This window comes from Ochotona princeps, chromosome 1 (genome assembly GCF_030435755.1).
Source record: "Ochotona princeps isolate mOchPri1 chromosome 1, mOchPri1.hap1, whole genome shotgun sequence".
In the NCBI taxonomy this organism is placed as follows: domain Eukaryota; kingdom Metazoa; phylum Chordata; class Mammalia; order Lagomorpha; family Ochotonidae; genus Ochotona; species Ochotona princeps.
Window position 1 is genome coordinate 5,641,382 of NC_080832.1, and position 26,514 is coordinate 5,667,895.

The 26,514-nt window shown below is 45.9% G+C and overlaps 1 protein-coding gene across 2 annotated transcripts in view; it reads left to right on the forward strand.

Moving 5' to 3' along the window:
• PRKN (parkin RBR E3 ubiquitin protein ligase) overlaps window positions 1-26,514 on the forward strand; it is a 1,179,505-nt gene that overhangs the window by 877,542 nt on the left and 275,449 nt on the right. The window contains exon 8 of one of the 2 annotated variants that reach the window (XM_058656677.1): window positions 3,016-3,150. The exons of the other annotated variant lie outside the window; for it this stretch is intronic. Within the exon in view, the coding sequence (XP_058512660.1) occupies window positions 3,016-3,023 (8 nt within the window). The 3' untranslated portion in view covers window positions 3,024-3,150. Of the gene's footprint in view, window positions 1-3,015; window positions 3,151-26,514 lie in introns of those variants that run through there. 2 annotated transcript variants of the gene reach the window in all.

A 26,514-nucleotide genomic window follows, 5' to 3' on the forward strand; every position in this document is an offset into this window, starting at 1 on the left:
GGTCTTATTTTTGCGGGAGAATTTAGAGCCTAAATGTTGAAGGAAATAGTTCAATAAATATCTCTCTGGTTTATTGTAAGTTTAAATGTATAAGAAAGCAGACCATGATCAAAATGTGCAAACAAAAATACTGACTCATTATTGTTTGGATTGAAGAGTGGCTGATTTCAAAGAACAGAAGAAAAAATATTCTTTCAAATCAAAACCACCTACTAATGTATAGTTCATATGTGTCATATAAAACATCTTTATCTCACTAATATTTCCACCAAGTGAATTTTTATGCCAATTAAATTATTGCAAATGAATGTGTGACATTTTAAAACACCTGTCTGCAGAATTTGTTGTGTTGCAAGTATAAAAATAACACTCCGATAGATGAGCCATCCATGTGTTTGAGTGTCCATATGGCGTGATAAATGCTGAAAACGTGTTCGTTTCCTGCTGGAGCCAGGTATTTTTCCTTACATCCCAAGAGATGGCTATTTACTAAGTATTGGTTCCTTCTTTCCTTGCCATGATTGTGATATATCCTATTGATTGTAGTAGCTTAGGATTAATCTTCATCTTCCTGTTATTGGCCAATCCAATATTCATTAATTTTAGCCACCTTCCATTTTATTCCTCACTGTTTTTTAAGTGGATGGTATAATATTCCACTGGAAATTAACCATAATGTTAGCATCAATATTTTTTAGATCTAGATTATCTATTACTGATTTTTAGCAACCAAGCTCATATGGGGGGGCTAACAAGGAGATATGAAAAATTAAAAGCTTTATGAGAAACATACAATAACCATGATTTGGACCCTGACAATTTCTGTAGTATTTTTTCCTTGTATTTGTCTAAACATACAGCTTTCTCATCTTTCATAACTATTGTGAAATGATATTTAAAACTGTGACATCTTTTTTAATTTGTTTTAACAATTCTTTAGCAGCAAACTCCCTGGTGGTAGGGAGAATCATGAGGTTTCCATTCTTTCAGCAGAGAGACATGCTAGACATGGGACAGAATGGATGATGATGACTGTGGGCAGCTTACTCCTCCACACAAAAACTGAGTAAATGGCATTTTTAGCATTTATGCCAAGGGACTGGGTGAGGGGAGAAATGAGGGCTATGTGATGAACAGTGCTGGTTGAAGAGGCATAATAATGAAGCAATGTGATCCATGGAAATTTCCCTGGAAATATTGACTTTGAAGCAAAAACTGGCAGAGGTATAGAAGAGAGAAAATGTTCTATCTGCTGATTCATTTTCCGAAGAGTTACAGTGACCAGAGCTGGGTTGATTTAGAGCTGGGAGCCAGGAGCTTCCTCTGGGTCTTCTACATGGGTAAACGGGCCCAAGGACTTGAGCCATGAATCGGAGCCAAATCGAAAGTGAAACAGCCAGGGCTCAAACAAGAGCAGATATGGGCAGAGGATTAACTTCCTGTGCCACTGCACCAGCCCCAGTACTGTGTGATTTACCCACACAGAGTGTGCGGTTCGATTAGAGCATTGAGCATGTTGATATTGTCGGTGACGGTCACCATCATCTATCTCAAGGACTTTTTTCATCTTCCCAAACCAATATTCTGCAGCCATGCAACAAGCACACCCCTTTCTCTCCTCCTCTGTGCCTCTTGGAGCGATCACCATGTTCCCGTCTGTCAGTTTCTATGAGTTTGTCTGCTCTAGGAGCCTCTCCTAAGTAGAATTATACAGGGGTGTGTGTGTGTGTGTGTGTGTGCTGAATGGGCTTATTTAACTTAACATGCCTTTGAGGTTTATCTTTTTTGTATCATCTTTCAAAAGTTCCTACCCTTCCTGAAGCTGAGCAGAATTACTACATGGGTGCAAGCATTTACCGTATCTGGTTTATCTCTTCCAGCACACATGGGGCTTGGTTTCCACCTTAGGATTATTTGTGAAGTTATAAAAAATTTACCCTTTTCACCAACTCTGATAGAATTTCTACCCTCTCTTCTTCTAATCACATTGTTTATTGTCACATAACGTGGATTTCTTACGCATCTCACAGTAAGGCATTTATATTTCTTGTTTAAAGCAACAGGAATAACTGGAAAATGAAAAAAAAGCTTGCATTCATTTCAAAAGATTATAATTGTAGGTGAGCAGACTAGTATGAGAAACACAAGCAGAAAGCTAGCACTGTTCTGATGGACTGTTGCAACAAAGCAGACTAAATCAAAGATCAGTCCTGCGCTGAAGGACCCTGGCGAGCCAAGGACCATGTGTGTTCGAGGATTTCATAACGTCACCAGGAGGAAGTGGAGTTGGCTCAGCCTCACACAGTGTGGATCACGCAAAAGTCTTACATATATAAGGCTCATGCTTCAGCAGCGTGGTCCAGAGCACATCCCATGCAAACACAGAAATCTCCATGTGCCCATCACAGACAGACCTGAAACGTGGAAACGTGTCCTGAAATGCGCACTTCCTCACTAAGATGAAGACCCACGAAACATTCTTTGTGTACTCAATGTACACAAAACCTACACATGTGTGGTGCCACAGACCAGTGTGCAATAGCAGTTATTACATACACCTAATTTTTAACTCACTAGGTGGATTGAGGAGGTTCAGAGGTTTATAATTTTTAATAGACAAAAATACATATAATTCTTTTTTTGAAAATGTGTGCTTGAAATAAAATGTTTATGGACAGTCCACAGCTAATGCCTGAAAACAACAGCAACTTTGTTTTTATGTGTTCATCTTATTTATCCTGAGAAATTCGAAGAGTGCTACAGAGACTATGAGAACATCACATGCCAGTCACCCCAAAGGGTACTGTGTGTCCAGCAGAAAACCAGCAGCATGGCCTAGAGTTAGAGAAGGAGGTCATCTCCCAGGAGGCTGTGTGCCGCTGCTTAATCCCAAGGAGAAGCTATTGCTTGCAGAGAACAACTTATAAGAACTATCAAAATAGCAGGAGTTGGCTGTGACATTTCTCTACTCTGCTGACTTGGGTTCCTATCATTGTCTCTCATCCTCTGCCTTAGGTAATTGACACACATGTTTCCAGAAATGGCAGAGTGGCAGACGTTCAGTAGAAATCTGAAGACTTGCTCAGATTGAATAGAGAAAAGTTGACTTCTTTATCATAGGCTGTGTCTGTACAAACAAAATAGTGCAAGGAATCGGTTTCTGTTCACTGACCGTGAGACCAGGCCCCAGAATCTGAAATGGTGCCTTCATTAGGGCTTCATTTTGAGATGCCAAAATTGGATTGGATCTCCATTTGGCCTTAGGTTGACTGGGAATACATTAGTACTAGATTTGTGCAAACCGCATGATTAATTGCAATACCAACTTGCAAATCTCCTTATAAACTGCAGAGAATTTCTTAGGACCAGAGGCTGCTGTTGGTGCAAATGGAGACAAAGAGCTGCTCACATAGATTGAGTTTTTAATATTATTCTCATGGGCAGCAAACAAATGTCACGCTTGATTTAAGTTAAAAATACATCCCTAAATTTTCTCCAGGAAATGGAGAAAGTAGAGATTCTCACAGCCAACCCCATTATTTCTTCCTTGTAGCAGGTCCCCAGTCACATCGGAGTTCAATGTCATTTCCATGCTGTAGAATGACACAAGCAAACAAATAGGTGAAAGTAATTGAGTGAAAGAAATGCCATCGGGGAAGTTCAGAGATCATGTATGAGCACTCTTTAGGTCCAACTTTGATGGGAGAAACCCATGGGCTTCCCCCAAGAAACTGACAGAATCTGGGAGATAAAGAATGAGTAAACCACAGGCCCTGAACAGTTCTGTCCACAGAAGCCAGGGAAGCAGCCCAGCAGCCCAACCCAACCACATCACCATCCTAAAAGCAGCCAAACTGCCTTCCCTGAGTGATGTGGCCCCCTGAAGCCCCTTGCAATCAACTGGGCAGGCCTTCCCACCCTCTTCTGGACCATCCTTGTCCACCTACTCTCTATCCTATGAGCTGGCCCAGACTTTCCCACCCTGGGCAGATTTCCTCAAGAGGTCCTGCGGAGTTATCCATGTAACACTTGGATGCTGCTGGAGCCACTGTTATGACCTGGCACTTCGACTGCTCCCCGGGATTTAGTGCCGTACCTACTTGGGCCCAGAGGCATGGCCGAGCTCCTGTGGCCCTGCTCCCACAGAATCTTCTTTTTTCAATTGTTTAAATTATTATTTAATATTATTTAATTATTATTTGATATTATTATTTTATGATATTATTTTATTTTATTATTTTATAATATTTTATTATTTTATGATTCCATAGGCTCTGGGACTTCCCTCTCCCCTTTCCCAAATCCTCTCCCCTCCACTGATTTCCCCTATATAATTTCAATAGGAGAGTCCTTCATAAACAGTCATAAGTCCATCATTTGCTATTTAAGTATATCCTGACATTGTGGGTGTAGACAATGACAGAGTCCAGCACCCTATTGTCAAGATATATTTAACAGTTTCATTGGGAATACACCTTTGATTTAAAAGTAAAAATGCATACTGCATTGTATCTTTACATCTGGATATGACAGTCTCTATTACACAGTTATCACACATCACCTTAAATGAAAAGCCATAAAACAAAATCAATAACAGGAAGAAAAATAGAAAATTTACAACACTATGAAGTAAAATAACATGCTACTGAATGACCAATGTGTCACTGAAGAAATGAAAATCAAAAATCTTCCTGAAGAAAACAATGCTGCTGTAGGAGTCAGTGAAGAAATTAATAAGAAGAAAAAGCTCTTTTGAAGAAATGAAAATAAAAATAAAACTATCAAAGCCCATGAGATGCAGCAAAAACAGTATTGAAAGGGCTATTGATCTTGTATTCTGCATAAAGGCTGCCTTATATCAGAACATATGGTATTTGTCCTTCGGGAATTGATTTATTTCACTGAGCAAAATTGTCTCTAGTTGGGACCATCTAGTTGTAAATCGTAGATTTTCATTCTTTTTAAAGCTTGAGTATGTTCCATGGAGTAGATGTACCGTAGTTTCTTTATCCACTTCTCTTTGGATGGGCATCTGTGTTGTTCCCATGTCTTTGCTATTGTAGATTATGATGCTGTAAATATAGGATTACAGATTCCTTTCTCACCGCTCATCTGTACCATTGCTCCTAAGCCATCAAATAAATGTGCCTCTCCTGAGGGAGCTGCATCCTGGCTAGAGGTGTAGTGTTATGATCCCTGCACTCCAGGTCCCTGTCCCTGCCGCGCAAGTGGGACATGTCAGCATTGATCACAGCAGAAGCAGCTCTGTGGACACCACAGCACTCACCTGTAGCCAAACTCAGCGCAGCACATCCAACCAACAGCCTAGAGTCCAACACTAGCAGAAAGACTTCAGCTGCTGAAGATGCCCTGCAAAAGTGGTAGAAGCAACTGTCTCACCAGATGCACAAAGGCCAGTGTAGAGGCACAAAATGTGAAAAAAAAATCAGTGATATGACATCTCCAGTGGGTAGAATAACTCATGCACATTACAGCATCCGCAGGAAGAACCTCTACTAACTTCCTGGACTCCTTGCTTTAGGCCGTTCCAGGCCTGGTCACTGCAAATAGTTGGTAAGTGAGCCAGTGGATGGAAATCAACCTCTCCCTCCCTCCTTCCCTCCCTCCCTCCTCCCTCCTGCCCCTTAAAACCAATCAGAAGCATTGAAGCTAAGGCATTCAGTAAATGAAATTAAAATTACAGTTGAGAGCCTCAACAGCAGAACTGAATGGAAAGAAGAAAGAAGTTCTGAGTTTGGAGAGAGATCTTTTGAAATAACCCACTCAGAATAAAAATAGTAACAACCTCAAGAAGTTATGGGATACCACGAAGTAGGGAAATATTGATACCAGGGATAGTTCCAATGAAGCCGAGAAGGGAAACAGCGTAGAAAGTATACTCAGTGAATAATTGCTGAAAACTTTTTAAATCTTGGAGTGATATGGGCATCAGTTTTAAGAAGTGCAAAGGACCCTTAACATATCTGACCAAAAAAGCCCTTTCTGAGGAGTAGTGTGGTCGGAGGGAATGCGTGACATCACGACTCGGGGAAGTCTGTTAGGTGAAGAGCGTGTCCCCAGGTGAACACGTGCAGGCCGGGAGAGAATGGGATGGGGCAGTCAAAGTCCGGAAGGGAAAGTGTGGTCGGCCAAGAGCATAATGCCCAGCAAAGCTGTCCTGCTGAAATGACGGAGTGCAGCGTTCTCAGGACAAGCTGGGGCCGGCCTGCTCCAACACTGGAAGCGCAGACAGTTAATGAGCATCATGGAGACACGCGAGAGCACAAACCCCAACCTAGGGCAGATGCACACAAAAGGAGGAGAAGAAAAACGAATAGTTCACACTTTATTTTTGCATTTCTCTGGATATGATTTGCTGTGTATTCAGGTTAAGACATTTTATATCTAGAATAATTAGGATTATAATCGTATGTTTTAATATTATTTTATTTATTTTATGACACAGTTTAATAGGCACTGGGTTCTTTCCCCCTCCCCAATGGTTTTCCTAGTGCTTGTTAGGATTTGATATCAGAACTACATTTGTTTGCTAAAATTAGAAAGCATGTATGAAGTGTGTATGTGTATATGTGTATAGATCCACAGATTATCATTTATCCACAAAAAGATTAGAATCCTGTTGCTTGTGACTTAGAGGAACTTAGAGGACATTAGGTGAGGTAGGCGAGCCACAGAATGACAAATGTCACATGATTTCAACCCTAAGTTATAACTAGAGGGCGATAGATAGATAGAGATATATATAAATCTCACATAGTGGTTACCAGGTTGAGTGGGGGGGGTTGGTAAAGAGGAAATAATAGAGAGAGGGGAGTTAATGGATATAGTGTAACAGATATGAGGAATTGGGGAATAAGTTCTGATATTCTTCTGCTTGGTAGGGCACATACAGTTAGCAATAATGTATCATGTATTTCAAAGCAGCTAGAAGAGAGGAATTTTAAATGTTTGCACCACAAAGAAATGAAAGATGTTTGAGATGATGGACATAGTTACTCTATGATCACTATGCAATGTATAAATGTATTGAAACCTAGTATTGTTCCTCATAAATATGCATGAGTATGTGCCAAAAAATAAAAACAAAAGCAATAACAATAGAATAACAAATAGGAATCCAGAAAAGTGGGGCTAGAAATAAATTCTGCTTTAGTAGTAAAGGTCTCTAAGAACACCCAAAACCAAGATGGTAAAAGGTCAACTGAAAACACAAACCGGGGAGTCCGCATTGCTGAGGACAGGTGGGGAGGGAGCCCAGGAGAAGCCCTCAGGGGAGGACAGGTGGGGAGGGAGCCCAGGAGAAACCCTCAGGAGAGGACAGGTGGGGAGGGAGCCAGGAGAAGCCCTCAGGGGAGGACAGGTGGGGAGGGAGCCCAGGAGAAGCCCTCAGGAGAGGACAGGTGGGGAGGGAGCCCAGGAGAAGCTCTCAGGAGAGGACAGGTGGGGAGGGAGCCCAGGAGAAGCCCTCAGGAGAGGACAGGTGGGGAGGGAGCCCAGGAGAAGCCCTCAGGAGAGGACAGGTGGGGAGGGAGCCCAGGAGAAGCCCTCAGGAGAGGACAGGTGGGGAGGGAGCCCAGGAGAAGCCCTCAGGAGAGGACAGGTGGGGAGGGAGCCCAGAGAAGCCTGCAGGAGAGGACAGGCGGGGAGGGAGCCCAGGAGAAGCCTGCAGGAGAGGACAGGTGGGGAGGGAGCCCAGGAGAAGCCCTCAGGGGAGGACAGGTGGGGAGGGAGCCCAGGAGAAGCCCTCAGGGGAGGACAGGTGGGGCGGGAGCCCAGGAGAAGCCTGCAGGAGAGGACAGGTGGGGAGGGAGCCCAGGAAAAGCCCTCAGGAGAGGACAGGTGGGGAGGGAGCCCAGGAGAAGCCCTCAGGAGAGGACAGGTGGGGAAGGAGCCCAGAGAAGCCCTCAGGAGAGGACAGGCGGGGAGGGAGCCCAGGAGAAGCCTGCAGGAGAGGACAGGTGGGGAGGGAGCCCAGGAGAAACCCTCAGGAGAGGACAGGTGGGGAGGGAGCCCAGAGAATCCCTCAGGAGAGGACAGGTGGGGAGGGAGCCCAGGAGAAGCCCACAGCAGAGGCTGCGGAAGGTGGTATAGACCATAGGCCCGTAGTGTTGGGTCTCTGCAGGGGCTTTAGCCGTGATTTTCCAGCGTGCGCCAGCAGCATGGATGGGACCAAAGGAAGACAGTGTAGGCCACGGATCTCCCTCCCTGGCCCAGGGATCTTGTGTTCAATGACAGCTTCTAGAACATTCCAAAAAATGCAGTTGATGAAGGCAGAAAGGAACTGAAAGATTACATGATGGTGAGCCAACGTTACTGAGGGGTGACCACACATGTGCAGGGCATGCAAGCTGACAGGTTTGGGTGCCAGAGTACACCTGTGGGACCAGCAGCCTCTTCAGAGCTGCCTCTTGGTGACAAACTTCCCCATGCACAGGCAACCATGGGTACACCTTTGTCGGTATGGATCACCTATATTCCCTTAGCCTGCAGGAATGGGATAACAGTGTGTGCTCCCATTTTGTCTGGATTCACACACTTCATAGTTACAGTGAACTGTATGCTAGCAAATTTATCTCAAAGAATATTTCTGTAGAAATGGATCACATTTGCCATGATCGTGGGGTTTCTTGAAGTTTGGGGCTATTAAAAATGACGCTGTCCTGAGCATTCATGAGCAACCCTGTCTAACAAGCATATGCTTTAATTTATATACTTAAGAATGGGGTAGCTGGGTCCTATGATCAGAAATTGCCAAGATATTTTCCTAGGTCACTGTGCCATGTGGATTCCCAACTCTATTTCCTTGATGAATATTGATGCTGAGCGCTGCCACCCCGTTTCCATTTGGATAAAACCCCCATTAATAGAGTTTACTACTAATCAATCAGAAAATTTGGTTACCAAGTCCCAACAGTTATCTACCTCCCGGATAGATGTGTGTTGTCACATAGATAACACTGTGTCTGTGTGCGTGGATCCTTTAGAATCTTCTAACGGCATTTCCCAAAGAGCAGCTGCTTAATTTTGATGAAGCCCTTTTTTTTTTTTTCTTTTTTTTTTGCTTTGTTCTTTTGTGGATTGTGCTTCTTTGGTTTCCTATTCAACGTTTTGCAGTTTAAGATTTTACTTAAGTCTGTCATCCATTTGATGCTGTTTGTGTAAATCAAAGTTTATCCATTCGCACCTAAATATAAAGTATTCCAGCAGCATGTGCAGAAAGGACTCGCTCTTAATTAAATCGCCTGCATTTGCAGCTTTGTCAAAACTTAGACATCTGCCTGTGAGAGTATCAATTGGTGGACTGTGTCTGCTTTGGTTGGCTTGTTTTGTCCAAACTTACACGAAAACACATTATTTTGATGATTTAACTTTAGCTTCCATGTATGTTCTTGTATATTCTTTAAATATAAATTTTATATTCAGCTATGTGTTTGTCCCCCACCATGAAAAAAGTGGACGTTTTCACTAAAATCAGTAAATCTATAAATAAACTTCGACAAACATGGCACTTTTCCAACATCAAATTTTCTGCCCAATGCCCATTGATATAGGTGTCCTATAATTTCTCAAGGTCCTAGACTAGCTCCATCAGGTCATTCTGAGGTCGGTTTTCCATGGGGTGCTTTATTGCTTTGTGAAATGGATGGTAGTCCTTGATGGGTACAAGACAATATGGATTTTAAGAAGCTATATTGTTCTATTTCTCTAAAGATCCTTGAACATTCTCTGCAGTTCCAAGAATTTATTTGGAAACAGTTTTGATCCTTTTGTATCTTGTTTTTATGGTTTATTTTTTCAGGTAAACCTAGACAAATCTTAGACCAATTTAGTCCCCACCAACAGGAATGGTGAGGTGTATGTGGTGGGTAAAGGCAACATTCCTGGCCCGGTGTGCCCATCAGGCACTATTCCTCCGATCCCATGAGTGGTCTTCTGCACTTGCATTGATCAGTACATTATACATACACAAGCAGACCCGCTCAGGTAGCTCTGTCCTCTGAAACGCCATCCTGCAGTTCTAGCTCCATTGTTCTCCCCACATGTCTACCTCCATCTCTTGGACACAGGGCATCTGCTGGGGGGCACTTGGATTTGCTCTTCATGTGCTGGAGTCTGGAACCGCCCTCCTGGCATCATGTACAGGGTAGGATAAGGCCCCCCTAACATGTTTCCCATTGTTCATGGACCACTGTCCATGGCCACCTGATGGGATGCATGTTGTTTGCTTTCTTTTAGTCTGCTTATTTTCAGAGTGGAGGGTAAGCCTGGTTCCTGTTACCCTCCCTTGGCCAGAGGTAGAGGTATAATTTTCATAAAATGAGTAGCAACAAATAGTACAGTTGATAACAGCAGCAGTAAACTGCTGGAGTCAGGCTCCCGAGGAGGACATCATACCTGTTCTAAAGAGAGAGTGGCAGGAGCGGGTATTTTCAAAGACCTTGGTGACTTTCCTAGTACTGTCTGCTCCCGGGGACACAGTTAGTCACTTGCCTTTTCTTAAAAACTGCAAAGCGTTTTTAAGAAGAAATGCTCCAGTGGGATTCATAGAGACTGAATGCAGGATGAACTGATGAGGAAAACTAGGGGGTTTGAGACTTCGGTCTTTCAGAGGAATGAAAGAGGAAGCTGAGCAGCAAAATCCCTCCTCATTTACCTTTGGTGTTTAATGATTCACTGGATGAGGGCTTACACTTTGCCACAAGCTAGGCCTTAACTTTCTCTGAAGTGACAAGTCAGTTATGGTTCTTGAGTTGCAAGGATGGGTAGTTACCACCAAACTTGGTCATTTTGTAGTTCTGTGGCAACATCCAGATGCCTCAACCTGCCAGACAGTCAAGTGTTTCTAGCTGTAATCATAGCAACTTCGGAGGCCATCGTGAGAATGAAGTAGGATGCATCAATAGAACGATGAACACCTGACCCATCGTCCAGTTCATGCCATATAACTCCAAATTAGGAGTGCTTTCTAGGACAAGCTTAAACACCAGACATTTTCAAAAATTATTTTATTCACTGAATGAATTCTTGACTTTCATTTGGCTTATAATTTTAGATTCTTGTCTTCTTTCTTCCACTGTAAATTTTCCAATTTTTTGAAGTAGAAGACCTTTGATACTACTAGTCCCATGTCTCTACACAAGTCTATATATTGTCTCAGTGTGATCTTTACATGTTATTATTTGATCTTGTAAATAGGTTTTTAAATCTCTCTGAAACAGGATATACTTATACATACTTATTTTTTAAGATTTTCTGTATGGTTATTTGAAAGGCAAAGTTACAGAAAGAGAGCAAGACAGAGATCTCCCGTGTGTTGTTCCACCCCCGCAAATGGCTGCCACAGCACATGTGGGTCAATCTGCAGGCAGGAGCTTCTTCCGGGTCTCCTGCATGGGTAACAGGTCCTCAAGCACTCGGACCATCTCCTGCTGCCATTTCTGTTGTAGCATTTGGGAACTGGTTTGGAAACAACAACCGCAACTTGACTGGGCACCCATGTAGTGTGACAGTGTCACATGCAGCCGCTTGGTCCACTACACCACAATGCCAGTCTCACAAAATCTACTTGTGTTTGATTGGCCTACTTCACTAACATGCTCACAATCGATTTGATTTAATTAATCTCATGAGATAATTAGAGTTTGACATGCATTTTTGGAGTTAAACACATTCCTCATTGAAGAGTTGTTTAAGTTAGAATTACAGCCCATCAGCCCAAGAAATGTAGAGCAATACTTGTAGCATTTTGCAAGAAGAGTTATAATGGCAGATTAGCTGACAGCTCACAGAATTCAGGAAAATGACAAGTTAAAATGGAGAACGGTCTACCTGAACCTGGACTCTAACATGGAAAATTGTCCCATGATTAGAAAATGTCAAGGGTTGATTTTGTCTTTTTCTTTGATGTTTAATTAAAGAGCATTCTTTAAATTAGCAGCAGAGATGAGGGATGCCTGACCGGAGGAGGAGTGTATCAGCATTCAGGAGAGGTCAGACCTTCACAGGGAGTGCTTCACTGCAAGGGTCCATGATCCACAAGTAAGGAGAACTCTCGTTGAAGCAACAGCCTGCAGTGCTGCCCTGTACGCACAGGAGGGAAGGAAGGCACCCGTCGCTGGAGCTTTCCATAGGAAGCCCAGAGTCAGCTACAAATATTAGACTATCCACATTCTAAATGCCGCTGGTCTTCCTTCTGTCTCCAGAGTTGGAGCGGAGGCAATGAAACCACACAATTAGAAGGTGAGCCTTGGGAAGCCAAAAGCATGTTTCCATAAATATTCCCGTCAGCTTCCTGCCTCTTGGAGAATCGTCCATCACTGCCAGGTCTCACATACGATGCTATGATCAGTTCACACCACAGTGCTGAGGAACTAGCGGCTGTCTGACACAGCCATATGAAGAGAGAGCGCAGGGTTCCCTGACAGCTCCTGTGACAGGAAGGAACCCACGGTGCGTCTAAACCTGGCCGAGTGTTGAGACAGGTTGCTGTGTGGTGGGAATGTGCATTGGGCTGTAACCTGTGATCCAGAGACTCAGCCCTGCAGTGAAGGGACACAGGTCTACATTTCCACAGTTACCAAATCCACAAAACAACCGATGCAGTGAGGTACCAGGTACTCAGGCTGACTGAGGATGCAAAAGTTTTTGCCCACAGTTAAAAATCACAAACAGGTATGCACTGGCATGCATAACATTCATTTGCTAAATTAACCTCATTTTTCTTTGCTTCTGAAGTAATTTGTAAACTTTAAGCCATTGTTTTATAAGCATAAGCATGCACATAAGTCAAGAAGCCCTCGTCTGAAACACCTGGAGCTAGAAGGAGTTCAGATATCAGGGCAGGTCAGATGTCTGAGCGGGAAATGCTTCACCTGCACTGTGACATGCGTTCAGGATGTCCACCTCTGTATACCTACAGCCATCTTCAGACACACAGTTACAGAACTGTGCATGTCTGTACATGTATGAAAATGCCAGCAACACTCTCCAACTTGACTGCTAAGTGCAGGTTATCAACAAATGAATGTGAGACTTCCTAAGAGGCTTCCAATACCTTAGAGTTTTCTTAACATGCCTATATGGAGCATAGAAAATCTGGGAGAATGAAATGAAAGGTGTAGTCTGTCTTTGTATTGACGAGCGATGTTTAAGATGTTTAAGTGAATTGGATATGAACAGTTCTGCCCTGCAGTGCCACAGCACAGACTTGCCAAGCATCCAGTCAAACACTTGCAGCCAGAAATATTCTATGTCAATGCCTGAAATGGTATTTATCAAGACCCTGACTAACACCTGGAGCTTACTTCAAAACTGCAAAAGAAAGAAGTGTTATCCCAAAATTGTCTGATACTTTTATATTTGGAAACTGCCCCTCGACTGACCCTCACGGGACTCCCTGGCCGCCCCCTGCCCTCCGCGCCCAGCCAGGACTGAACCTTCTCTCCCTGTGTTTATGTCTGTTCTCTCATAAGCTGAAGTAACGTGCGATGGCTCTGGCACGACTGGGTGTTCTGGGCAAACAAGGGGCTATTCTGCTTGGACGTTTGTCACTCCCCTGTCTGCCATGGTTACCCCGTGTCCCCAAGGGGGTGACGGGCATTGGAGGGGTGATCTTGCTGACCTCTGGGTCAGCACGCGTGCATCAGGTCAAAACTCTCCGGGGACTGTGTTCTTCCATTCTTTATTGATATATTTTAGAGAGGGTTTCCTGATTCCCGGCAGTTAGAATGAATGCCTCGGGCTGCAGCCACCTCAACCTCCACGCACTGTCCTGGGAAACTTTGTGGTTTCCTGTTCAGTCGGCTGAGCCAGTGCCTCGGGTTTCAACCCCAGCCTGTCGTGGTGAGGCAGGAGGCAGCCTTGTCTGATTCCTCAGTCTCAGGGTGGGCAGAGACCTGAGGACCCCCGGCCCCTCCGTGCACTGACCTCTGATGAAGCCAGTCGTGGTCAAGTTTCACCTTGAAAACCACCTGGGCCCCCAGAGGCCAGTTGCAGCTGAGCACTGGGAATGCTGTCTGGACAGCTCTGCTGTGTGGACAGTCCACTGGAGGTGCTGATGAGAGCCTGGGGAGGCACGGCTTAGCACTTCCAAGGCCTGGGAGCCCGCCTCCCGATGCAGCCCAGTGCATGTGTCCCAGTGGCAGCTCTACCCAGGAATGTCTGCTTTAGGGTATCCTCAGCTAGCCATCTGTGTTCCTCATGCTGTGCACCCCAAAGAGCACAGGATAACCACCGGCCCTGGGAAGGATCCCCCGGTGTGAAATCCACAAAGGCCACGCGGAGTCCTAGGGGTCAGACCTCAGTAGCAGAGAGTAAGGGGCGTGGTGACATAATGCTCAGGAATTCTTACAGAGGGAAAAATGCCATCCTTTTCTGTTTTACGTTTACTGATTTTATTGCAAACGCAGACATATGTAGAGAAGGAGGGAGAAGGAGAAAGAACTTCCCAAGTGGCCACAATGGCTGGAGCTGAGTCAGTCCAAAGCCAGGAGCCTGGAGCCTCCTCTGGATCTCCCACACAGGTGCAGGGTGCCACGGCTTTGGCCCAACCTCTGCTGCTTTCCCAGGCCACAAGCAGGGAGTGGATGGGGAGTGGAGCAGCTGGGATATGAGCCAGCACCCATATCGGATCCTGGCATGTGAAAGGTGAGGATTTAGCTGCTAGGATATAGCACTGGGCCCATGCCATCCTTTTCTGAAGTTTGTTATTAAACAATAACAACAACAAAAGTCCATAGTGACTTCTACCCAAATGGAGAGATACAAAGTTGTTTCATGGGGCTTTCACTTGCACATTGAATGCCCAGTTGCCTTGAAATTGTGCGCAGTGTATCAGACTTTTAGGTTTTCCACTATTTTGATTTTTCTGAACTCAGACTCCTTACAACATGGTCCATGACCAGTAGCTTCATTATCATCATCATCATCATCATCATCATTACTTTTTACAATCTTATCCAGTGCTGCAAAGCGCATATGGGATGTCCCCCTGGTAAAGGAAAGAGCTGGAAAGTTCTCCGTGATCTATTTTGCTTTTCTTCTGTGGCCATTGCTGAACACATGGAGATGTGGAACATCTTAAAGGAGATGTGTCCTGATCAGGCCTGACTGAGCTTTGTGGTTCGAGGGTGTCCTGCCACAGGATGTTGCCCAGGACACGCAGGCTTCTCCATCGCCGGTGGGTGCTCGTGGAAGCCAGCGCCACCACAGACGGTCCGTACCCTCCCCAGCAGGAGCTGGCCTCCGAGCTGTCTGTAGGTCGAGCATGTCAGGCCGACACTTACCCACCTGAAACTGGGAACCGACGATGCATCATACCGCAGCTGTGCACCGATTATGAGCAGTAATTAATTTATGTAAAAACTACCCCCTCCAGAAAAAATTGATGCAGGGTAGGTCAGCCAGCGAAGTGATGTCATGGGATTAAGTTTGGGAAAGCTCAAGTTGCTCACAGTGGATCTTTTAATATCAGGAATAATAGGAGGGTCCAGCATGTTGTCACAGGGTCATCTTGAATCCTGGAAGTTTGTCCCCTAAACAGTGATCATGACCAGAAGTCCTGTGCACCTGTTGACAGAGGCAGGTCCTTGTCAGCACCTCTCTCAGAATTTAAGCATGCACACAGCGAAGCGATCCAGACGCGCCACACGTCACCTTTAGGCAGTCAGCGGGTATTAAACTCTCAGTGGATGAATACAGTGTTACACGTCATTTCCGCACGACGGAAGCCTGATGAGCCAAGACACCTGCCCTTGACTAGGAGACAGAACAGAAGGCAAGCCCCAGTTTGATTATCAGAGAAGTCAGAAGAGAAACGGAAGAGTATCTTTTGAAAATAAGCCCATGTTGGTATTGTCCAGCGAAGAACAATTTTGCAATGGATTGGAACAGGTTTTCTGAAATCATTTAGACTGGCTTTCCTTCGGTTTTCAAGGATTTCCAAACAGATCTGCTTTATTTTAAAGGCTTCTGATCCATTTCTATGATTAGAAAATAAATCTTTTTTTTATTTGGAAATGTTATTTTTAATATCAAGACCAAAAATGTCCAGGATTGCTAAAGCCACTTTCACTTAAAATATACAGTGATATGTGTCCAGCGATTCTCACAGCTTTTCTTCTTTTTCTCATCCCATGACCGTTACAAAGATCACCTTTGCTTCTAAAACCACGGTTAGATTTTTTTCCCCATAAAGAACATGTCAAAGCAACAATGACCAAAAAACCTTGCTTTAAACCACTCCCTGCGCATGCTCCTGGCTGGCCTGTGAAATCTCTGACGTGTTGAAGCAAAGAGGGACCGTGTGCTCCTTCTAGGATGAAAGGAACTATGTGCACAATACTCATCTGAGGGATGTTTATCATCCAGCAGTTTAATTTTACTTTTTTAAGTGTTTTGTTTAAAAAGTTAGCTTGTGAAGGGAACTTTTGTTGTGTTTCTACTACTTTTTGAAGATGTATTTGTTTGAAAGGCAGAGCGAGTGACAGAGAGGTACTTGTGAGGCTTTTTTCTTCCTCACCCCCACCTCCCTGTCACTCGCAAGTGGCAACTTATCCTGTGGTGCTACAACACTGGCCCCGATAGTTCCTTTACTTTCCTTTTTGGTGTTTAATTAGATTCCAGTTATCTCTGGCTGTTATGTTCCTTTGAGCAGCCAGAGAAAGTTCGAAGCAAGTAGGACTTTTGAACTTTGCTGTGCAGAACCTGTACCGTGGCCAAGTGTTGGCTGCCTGTGTATTTCCTTCCTCCTTTGTAGAAAACTCTCTATTACCAAAGAGAAAGAGGAAAAATGTACCAAGACAAAAAGAGAATAAAATCTGAGTGCAACAGAACATCTCAACCATGATTTCCATGAAATCAGAGTCTGTGTTTGCAATTCACTTAACATGTTACGAGTTCCCTGCAGCCCCCAGATGGTTGCCCTTGAACCTTACAGACATGCGTGGGGAAGTGAAGGGAGTCTGAGCCCCTGAGCCTGCTGACCCTGTGGAGAGCCAGAGAGGCCAGCCCTGCCTTCCTGTTTTCGGCTCCGCCATTGTCCATGAGGCCTCTCTTAGCCCAGCCCACCCAGTGTGTGTACCTGCAGCTGGGTGCCTTTCCTGTGGGTGGCTCTGCTGGGGAGGGTCCCCGTGCAGGGTGCTGAGTTGCTGACCACTGTCCCTTGAGGAGGAAGGCTTTGATGTATGTTGCAGAGAAACGTGTGTATGTGGAGGAGCTGCTTTCAGGTTGAGTTGTGGGGCTGTTGGCTGTGAGTTAAGAGTTAATGAGTCAACAGTGTACGTCACATACGTCACATACGCCTGTAAGCAGCAGCGCACAAAGACAGATGGCTCGTTGATCTGTGGAAAAGATGTGGTCAGAGCTTCACAGGATCCCAGCCCTGCCGGCCCTCCAGGGGCTTTGGTTTTGCATTTGTTAAGTCCCTGTTGGCTGTGGCTTCATACAGCTTTTCAGCCACAGATCATGAAAACGTTAAGCAGTGTGTTGTTGAAAAAAAAAAAAAAAGCGTAGTCAATGATGTGAATGTTTAACGCGCTAATTTGTCTCTCTGTATCCTCCATGTCTGTTTTGCTAATTCCAGTCCTTTCTCGTCAAACTGCAGTTTGCCCGTAGTATGCGGGTGCTGCCTGTACCCAGGCAGTCCGACAGGAATGGTTTTCCACGCAGGCCCAGGCAGCCTGCACCTGTAAGATGCATAACCGCTACGGGAGTCAAGTGGCTCTCCTTCCCAGCTGTCAGTTCTACTGCATTCCTCCCCAGCTGCCCTGAACTCTAAGTGCAGAAAAAGTGTTGGAGAGCAGAACTTGTAGATTAGTGACTTCCTGTGTGGTTAAAGCAAAATTATCTTTGCAATGAGGCCTGGCCAGCCAGGGCAAGGGCTGCACGCAAGGGAACATGTAAGAACAAGATTGGGCCCACAAAGCTCTCCATCTAGTCACAGAGCTCAGCCAGTGAGAGGTCAGGGCTGAAGTTCACAAGGACCCGCTAATGAATGCAGCACCGTGGACGAGGTGTAGGTCTGAGGCATCCACAGTAGAGGCAGTGTGGCAGTCAAGTGGAACCCACAAGGCAGAGAGAGATGGACACAGCAGGTACATGGACAGGTGACCAGCAGGGATGTGCACCTGCCTTTACGGAGGTTGTAAAGCCCCTCCACATAGCATCTGCGAGCTGGAGTCCTAGGAGAGCTAGAAATGTGATTTCATCTGCCAGCCAGAGGCAGCAGTGCACATCCTAACCTGGTCGTGAGGGCTGAGACCCAGAAGTGCTGAGCCTGAAAGACCAACGTCCCCACTCCGGCCAGGAGCAGTCAGTGCCTGTCTGCATTACTGTTTTATCTGTGGATTGGCTGTAACCTCTACATCCTGGGGAGGGCCATGCGTCTTGCTAGAACTACGCATCTAAATGATAACCCTTCCAGGAACACCCCCACTGAAGCCGTCAGGTGGAGTGTTGAGCCAGCTCTCTGAGTGTCCTGTGACCAGCCCTCCCAACCACGAAGCGGAGCAGGAAAGGACCCAACTGGTGAGAGTCGAGCATTTACCATGTGCAGCCTCTGATGAGGATGTGGGACACGCCCATGAAGAGCGGGCCCTCACCGACAGCCAAGCCTTGTCCAAATACAAACTCAAGCTCTGTGCCACTCTGCTCCTGGCATGTCCCACCCCTAACCACAACTCCCAATGCCCAGATGGAAAGGGATGGCCGTGGCAGCCCATCCTGAGCATGAGCAGCCGGCAGGCAAAGAGCATGGCCTAGGGGACTGGTAGAGAGAGCAGGAGGGAACACCCTATAGCGTGAGGGTGTCCCACGCAGTGGCCATGTCTGTTGGACACTGTCACCAACCTCATCTGTATCTTCACTGGAGCGTAGAATCTCACCTCCAGATGCACTCTGTGTTCTTTATATTCTGTTAATTCTAATTTTAAAAGTTCACTTCTTTTCAGAATTACTTTCACATAGAAGGAAGCTAATACCAGTTAAGGTGAGTTTAAAGAAGAACCCAGGGGGCCCGGCGGCGTGGCCTAGCGGCTAAAGTCCTCGCCTTGAAAGCCCCGGGATCCCATATGGGCGCCGGTTCTAATCCCAGCAGCTCCACTTCCCATCCAGCTCCCTGCTTGTGGCCTGGGAAAGCAGTCGAGGACGGCCCAATGCATTGGGACCCTGCACCCGCGTGGGAGACCTGGAAGAGGTTCCGGGTTCCCGGCATCGGATCGGCGCAGCACTGGCTGTTGCAGCTCACTTGGGGAGTGAATCATCGGACGGAAGATCTTCCTCTCTGTCTCTCCTCCCGTCTGTATATTTGACTTTGTAATAAAGTAAATAAATCTTAAAAAAAAAAAAGAAGAAGAAGAAGAACCCAGGGACTGTGTTAGGCAAGGGCATGATGGCCATGTGGGATGTGAGCGTAGTGGGCCCAGAGACCCACTGAGTGCTGGGTGTGGAAGCCAGATTCCATCACAGAAGGCTCTGGCAGTCCCTCCAGGACACCAAGCAGCCCAGAAATCCATACATGTGATCTGTTTCTTTGGAACATGGAATGACAAAACTGTACATGTTGAGGCTGATGCTCAGACAATGAGAGGATTATCAACAGAATGAGCTGACACAGAGCATTGTAGACGGAGTGGAGGCAGTGTGATGGAATTGAAACCAGCAGGAAAACAATGGCTTGGAGGACAGCCTTGAGGGAGCGTGAAACCAAAGTCACATTTTTTTCCTTAGGGGAGGAAGCGTCAAGGCAGAACTCAATCTTTGGGTGGGCTTTAGGGACCACCAAGAGAGTGCCAATTACAGAGGAAGGCAGCCAGCATGGGATTCTGTTTTTCCTTAAACCGAGCGCAGGTTATCTTCAGAGTCTTTGTAGTCAAGGGAATCCAGCTGGACAGCGACAAGCATCCAGTTCCCTGGGCACAGCCCCACACACCCACCTGTGATGAGCTGGCAATCAAATGTAGATCTGTGCAGGCAGGCAGGGTATAAGCTCATGGTCAGAAGATGAGGCAAAGCAGGAAGCAACACTGTGAATCCTGGCACCTGTACTTCTCACTCCACCTGCTGATGAGACAGGGAGAGTCGGCCACACGCTACCAAGACCCAACAAGTGTTCTAGGCATCCGTTTATACAGAGGGCTCTCGTTAAAAGGAATATGGGTAGGCAAACCCCAGGATCCTCACAGCTGGTCACAAACTTGTAATACTGTCAGATTCACATTTGTTTGCTTTTTGGTTCTTGTTTGCTTGTTTGTTATTATGTAGCCCCACTCAGCTTTACAAAATCATGGATGGCCAACAGGTTGCCCAAACATGCTTTAACCAACGTTTAGTCATTCGGTTTTAGCTCTAGAGCAAAAAAAGTAAGCATAGCCAGGGACATGAAGTGTGGCAGTTTGCCCACCCCCTGTTAGTTTGTGGAGAAGTACGTCATCAGTGGGTGGTTGCTAACAGGACAATGGGGATCTGTCAGTTTTCCAAAGTGAAATGGAATGCTTCTCTCAGTCGTTCTTTGGGAAGCGCATGTACAATGTCCACATCCCGTTAATCCTGATCCCACCAAGAATGCCATGCTGGCCGTCGGGTTTCTCTGAGGACACTGAAATCAATCAGGGTCTCGATGTAAAGATCATTCCAGAGAGGGAAGAGGGGCAGTGACTGCCTTGCCACCACCGGGTAAAGTCACACTCAAAATCAGACGTGTTCCAAGGGTTGGGGAGGGAGTTGGGAGAGAGTTTTTCAGTAGATTCCAATAGACAGTGAGTTTGTCCTGAGCGCAGACTGATGTCAGTTTCCAAAGCTTTCTGATCCCTAATGGAAAAACTTTAACTCAATCACCAATTAAGTAGAATCCAAGGGATGTATGGTCCTTTCTTTCCACAAAGAAATTCATTTCTTGGTAGTTTAACGTTGCTTTGAAATCACTAACAGTTTTTTCAGAAAGCATTTTTGTGACCCTAAATCTAAACCTTATTAGAACTAATTATAATTTTAGCGTTCTGAAATTCCAATTTGCCAAGTTATCGCATTTTTAAATCTATGTATGGATTTAAATTTGTGTTTATTTCCAAGTCATTATCATACACATTTTCCAAATGTTGGACATTTTCCCTGAATAAGATACTAAATTATTGAGCTATTAGATGAGTCTTTGGGTTGGTACTGTAAGTATATCTAGCTCCTCTTCACTTCCATCGCGTACCCAGCATTTCTTAGCCATTGGGGGGGGAAAGACTGAAATTGGAAATCAATCGGCAAGAGCTACTCATTGGATTTCTCCTTATTAGCTATTATTTATAGAAAATATTTTTCTTGAAGAAGACATGATTTTTAAGCACTAAACAGTTATTTCACCTCTTGACTTCAACACCTTACTCTAAAAACAAATAAGAAAGGATTTTAATTACTTTGATTATTAGCTTTCTGAAATATCAAGAATGCATTCCTACTTTCAGGTGCATGTTCCTGTGAAAAGATCCAAATCTGTCTTCCGTTCACTTTCATTTTCTTGCATACAATCTGGTGAAATAAGACGTAATTGACGAACTCAGTCTCCCTTGCCCACCTCTTCTCTCAAACCTTAAAACACAGTGACCATCCCCAGGGTGGTCTTGTCCCACCACTCTGTCCACAGCAGTTGCTATGACTTGGAGGTGGTGAGAGTGTCCCCAAGCAGAGTTTGGGGGGACTGGTGCGTGATCTCCTTGACAAATTTCCACAGTGCCCACAGCAAGAAATGGTGATCACGTGTCTGTCTGCACGAGATGTCTCTCTCCTCTCGTGAAGCCATCAGGATTCAGTAATAGATCCTCCATCCTAATGAATATACCTAATCACATCCCCCCAAGGACCCCACCTGCAGATGCTACAGTTGTACTACATGTTATTTCCCCTCCAACAGAGGGGAAATAAACTTGCACCTGAGATTTCAGGGGGATAAGAAATTTCATTGAGGCATGGCATCCATAGGAGCATAATGTGAATGTTTTACTGTGTTTGTACCACGGCCACATTCTGCAGTTCTGGCCTGCTTTTCTTTATTTAAGATGCATTTAGTTATTTGAGAATCAGAGTTAGAAAGAGAGATAGGAGCATAGAGGAAAGGGGGGCAAGCGAGACAGAAATGGGGAGAGAGAAAGATTTTCCATCTGCTGGTTCACTCTCTAGGTGGCCACAACAACCAGCTTTGGGCCAGGTTGAAGCCAGGGTCAGGAGCATCTTCCAGGTCTCCACCAGGGCAGCAAGGACTTAAACACCTGAGTTATCCTCTACTGCTTTCCTGCGGCACTTTAGCAGGGTGCTTGATCGGTAGTGGAGCAGCTGGGGCACCAGCCGGTTGTCACAGGTGGCAGTACCACAATGCTGGCCCACGTGCCTTTTCTTTTAGGCCTCTAGGTCCACACAGCATCTTTCTGTTCCTGCTGCCAATGCCAACTCCTGAGCATTGGTTTTACTTCCTCTGACCAGCTTTCACCCAGTCTTCTAGATCTAAATGTGTTGCAGACATGGTCCCCAGACTGGCTGTATCGAGGTGGAAGAATCTTTCCAAGATGGGATTTAGCCAGAGATCCTCAGGCCCTTGAGGAGGCACATCTCCTGGTGATGCCAGGGTAGAGGGAGGCAGGAGGAGCTTGTTAGAAAAGCCTGAGTTTGGCTTGACCCAGTCATATTCTCCCTCCTGGCTGTCCACAGGACCCTTCTCTGTCATGTACCCTGGGCCACTTGTCAGAACCAAAGCCCAAGCTTTGTCATTTTGACTTTGAACCTTCACAGCCATGAGCTAAATCAGCTGGTCTTTGCTGTGCAAGTAGCCTGCCTCAAATGTTTCTTTGTAATGCCAAGCTGATGAGCACAGAAGACCCATGGACCCAACCACTCCACTCTGCCCACCCACCACGATGCATCTGAATGACTTTTTCCCACATGCTGTGGTAGGTGCAAATTTTAAACCACAAACTGAAATGTGCAGGAAGTATCACACTTCTTTCATTCTTGAGATCAAACTAAGTCTGGCTTCAACCACATGGGAGATTCTAGCTGGGCATGCCTTGTTCCCAGCATTCTGTTTTCATCTCTTGCATCCCTCAGTGCCGGGGAAGTTTCTGTAATCGCTGAAAAACATCCAAACATCCCCTGCCCCAAGCCCACATGTTCCAGTGCGTCTATGCTGCGGTTCCTGTGCTGAGTACAGCCTCGCCAGGGTTTCCTCCTGCAGCCTTCACTGTAGACACCTGACCATCTTCCTTGAGGGCTTCTGGACAACCATTCTAGCAGGTACCGACCTCTGGTCCTTTCCTGGTTTTAAGTAATTGCTGTCTTTCTCCTTCCCTTTCTTCACCTCGTAGTTACCTGCTTCTCCTCATCCTCCATCCTCCAGGACTCACAGAAAAGTCAGCAGATTGGGGCCATGCCCAAGAGTAGGAGAGCAGCCTAGATGAATAATCCTACTACACATGTGTGCCTCTCCTTCCTGCCCTGTCTGTAAGCTCCTCCAGGGCAGGGCAGGCCTGACACAACCGGGGCTGGGAGCCTGGAGAGAGACCACACCTGACACACAGCTCTCCCAGGAGCACTAGGCAGATGGAACTCAAGTTCATGATGAGCTTGGGAGCATCGTGACCCTGTGCTGAATCAGTGCAGGTCAAGGTTACCTGATGTCTAATTTCAACTGAAATATATCAATGAGCATTTCAGGAAATTGTGGGCCATTTTAAATTTACTGATGCTTTTATCCACTCCAGTGAAAGATTTTTTTTTTTAATCATTACTTTTAGAGATGATCAGAATAAAAACCTGTAGGTTCATGGTACCTCTTTAGAAAATATAACTGGGAAAGGTTTTTTAAAAAGTCAAGAATTCAAAACTTTAAAAAATGTATTTGATGGATTTGAAAGGCAGAATGAAAGAGAGCAAGGGACAAATGGTATCCCGTCCCCTGATTGGCATTTCAAATGGCCACAACAGTGGGGGTGGGGTGGGGCTGGGCCAGGCAGAAGCCAGGACTCTGGAGTTCCATGTGGGGCTCCCCTGCATGTGTCGTGAACTGTCCTCTGCTGCCCCTCCAGGGGCGTATTAGCAGGGAGCTGGATCAGAAATGGAGCTACAGGGACTTGAGCTGGTGCTGGTGTGGGATGGTGATTTCACAGCTGGCAGCCTAATGCACGGTGCCACAGCAATAGCCCAGAACTTACTTTCATATAATACTTTTCCAGTAATTTAGAAGAGAAAACCCAGATCATTAGTTGTATTGTCTTGGTGTTAGGAGGATGTCTTCCATGTGTTAGACACAAACGCATTCCCATCTGTAAAAGCCTACTCACAAAGAGGCATCAAACTGCTTTCTAAATTCTTTGCAACCTTTTTATGGTTTTGTGAAAAGATTTTAATTGTATACATTTTAAAAGATACTTTGTGTCTTCTTGCCAAAAAAGGTTGGGGGGGGGGGATCACTGCAGGGTCTACCAGCTGCCTGCGATGTCAACTGGTAACATTCCAGGCAGCTTTTGTGTGCCCGAGACCTAGAGTCGGCCCTGAAATGGGCTCCTCTTCACCAAGGGCTTCAATGAGCCAGGGCCACCCTGACATCCTCCACAGGCCCCTGGCACTCATTCAAGTGTCGCTGAGTCCATCAATGAAGGGAATCCCCGCTGAGGCAGCTGCTCAGTTGGGTGCCGGAGGACAGCAGTCCTGGGCCGCTCCAAGGATGGCACCACCACAGCTTGCTGGCAACGGCCTGAGTGTGTGACTGTGGTGGGCAGCAGTGCATACAGAGCTCTCTGTTCATCAAAGCCTGGGAGCCCGGCTCGCGTCAGTAGACAGACCGTTCAGCAGGTGGACGTGCCACAGCTGACCAAGTCAGGCTGGCACATCACAACTCCTCAGTGCTCGAAGAAAAGTTCTTCCCCATCTTGGTGTCATGTCAGTGCATTTTCACCTCTTGGTTAAAAAGTAGAATGGCACAATTAATTCCTGTGCCAGAACTCTCCCTCTCAACAAGAAGCCAAACTGAGATTACTCTAAAAACTTTTTCTTAGAAAAAAAGAGATCTTTCAAAATTAAAGTTATCCAGTATTAAAATGTTTCCCCATTTTTTCTAGTAATTTTGTTTAAAGATTGATTGATTGAAAGATTTACAGAGGAAGAGAGGGAGAGACAAACAGACCTTGCATCCACTGGTTCACTCTTTAGATGGCCACAACAGCCAGAGGTGAGCCACACCCAAGCCAGGAACTTTATCCAGGTTTCTCATGTGGGTGACAAGGGCGCAGACATGCTGGTCATTTTCCACTGCTTTCCCCAGGCCACCAGCAGGAAACTGGATCAGAAGTGGAATGGCTGGGACTTGAACTGGCACCCATATGGGATGCCAGACCCTAAAGCATCAGCCTGAAGCAGCTTAACTGATAACGTCACAATGCCGACCACATGTTTTGGTGCTTCTGTGCTTCTTTAAAATGACTTGAAATGGGGCCGACTCTGGGCTGTAGTGACTTGGGCCACCACCTGAAAGAATATCCCATACAAATGCTCCTCTTGTGATCCAGGTTCTGTTGATGGTCAGGGAATGCAGTGGAAGAGGGTCCAAGTATGTAGGCCCTGGTACCCATTTGGGAGACGCAGATGAAGCTCTTAGTTTTGTCTTGACTCAGGCCTGACTGTTGCAGCCAGCTGGGGAGTGGACCAGCTGATGGAAGATTTCTGCTTCTCTGACTAGTCACAGAGCACAAAGGCTTATTGAGCTCCCTGGGGGTGGGGACATCTTAGTGGCATGGTGCAGGCTTTGCAAGGTGTATCTTTAACTCTCCTCTGTCTTTGTAAACTTTGCCTCTCTCTCTTTCTCTCTCTCTCTCTCTCTCTCTCTCTCTCTCTCTCTATCTGCCTTTCAAGTAAATCTAAATAATAATAATAATCTGAAATGACAGCTTGCTCAGGAAGAGCCCAAGCTGGAAGAGGGAGGCCCACAGAGAACATTCCAGCCAAGCATGTAGTTGCTCCTGGGGACTGCTCCCTGAGGCTGGAACTGTAGCTGTGCTGGTACTGGGCGCCCAGCTCAGCCTCTCTGAAGAAGCCTTCCTGAGATCTTGTCCGTGTCCATCTTTCAAGCATGAAGGCAGCCCCACAAGACAGGCCTCCCTGGGGCATGTTTGCTTTGAATCTTTCTGCAGGCATTGAAGTCACAGCTCTCCAGCCTGCCACCTGCCAGGCCCCAAGGCCTTCCCTGCTGATGCTCCCAAGCCACTCTCATGTCTTCAGCCTACAGCTATGTGAAGGATGCCTGCCGCACAGCATGTGGCACTGGGTGCTGTCATCCGAGGCTGTGCCGGGGCCCAGGCGTGTGCACCTGTGTGCACAGGTACAAGTGTGCGTGCAGTGTGTGTGACTTCTCAGAGCTGTCAGTAAGGGAGCACCACAAAATGGATATTTTCTTCATTGTTCATTTCTTTCCAAGCCTGATTCCTTTTATAATTTTGGAATTCTATTTTGTTTATTATTATTTAT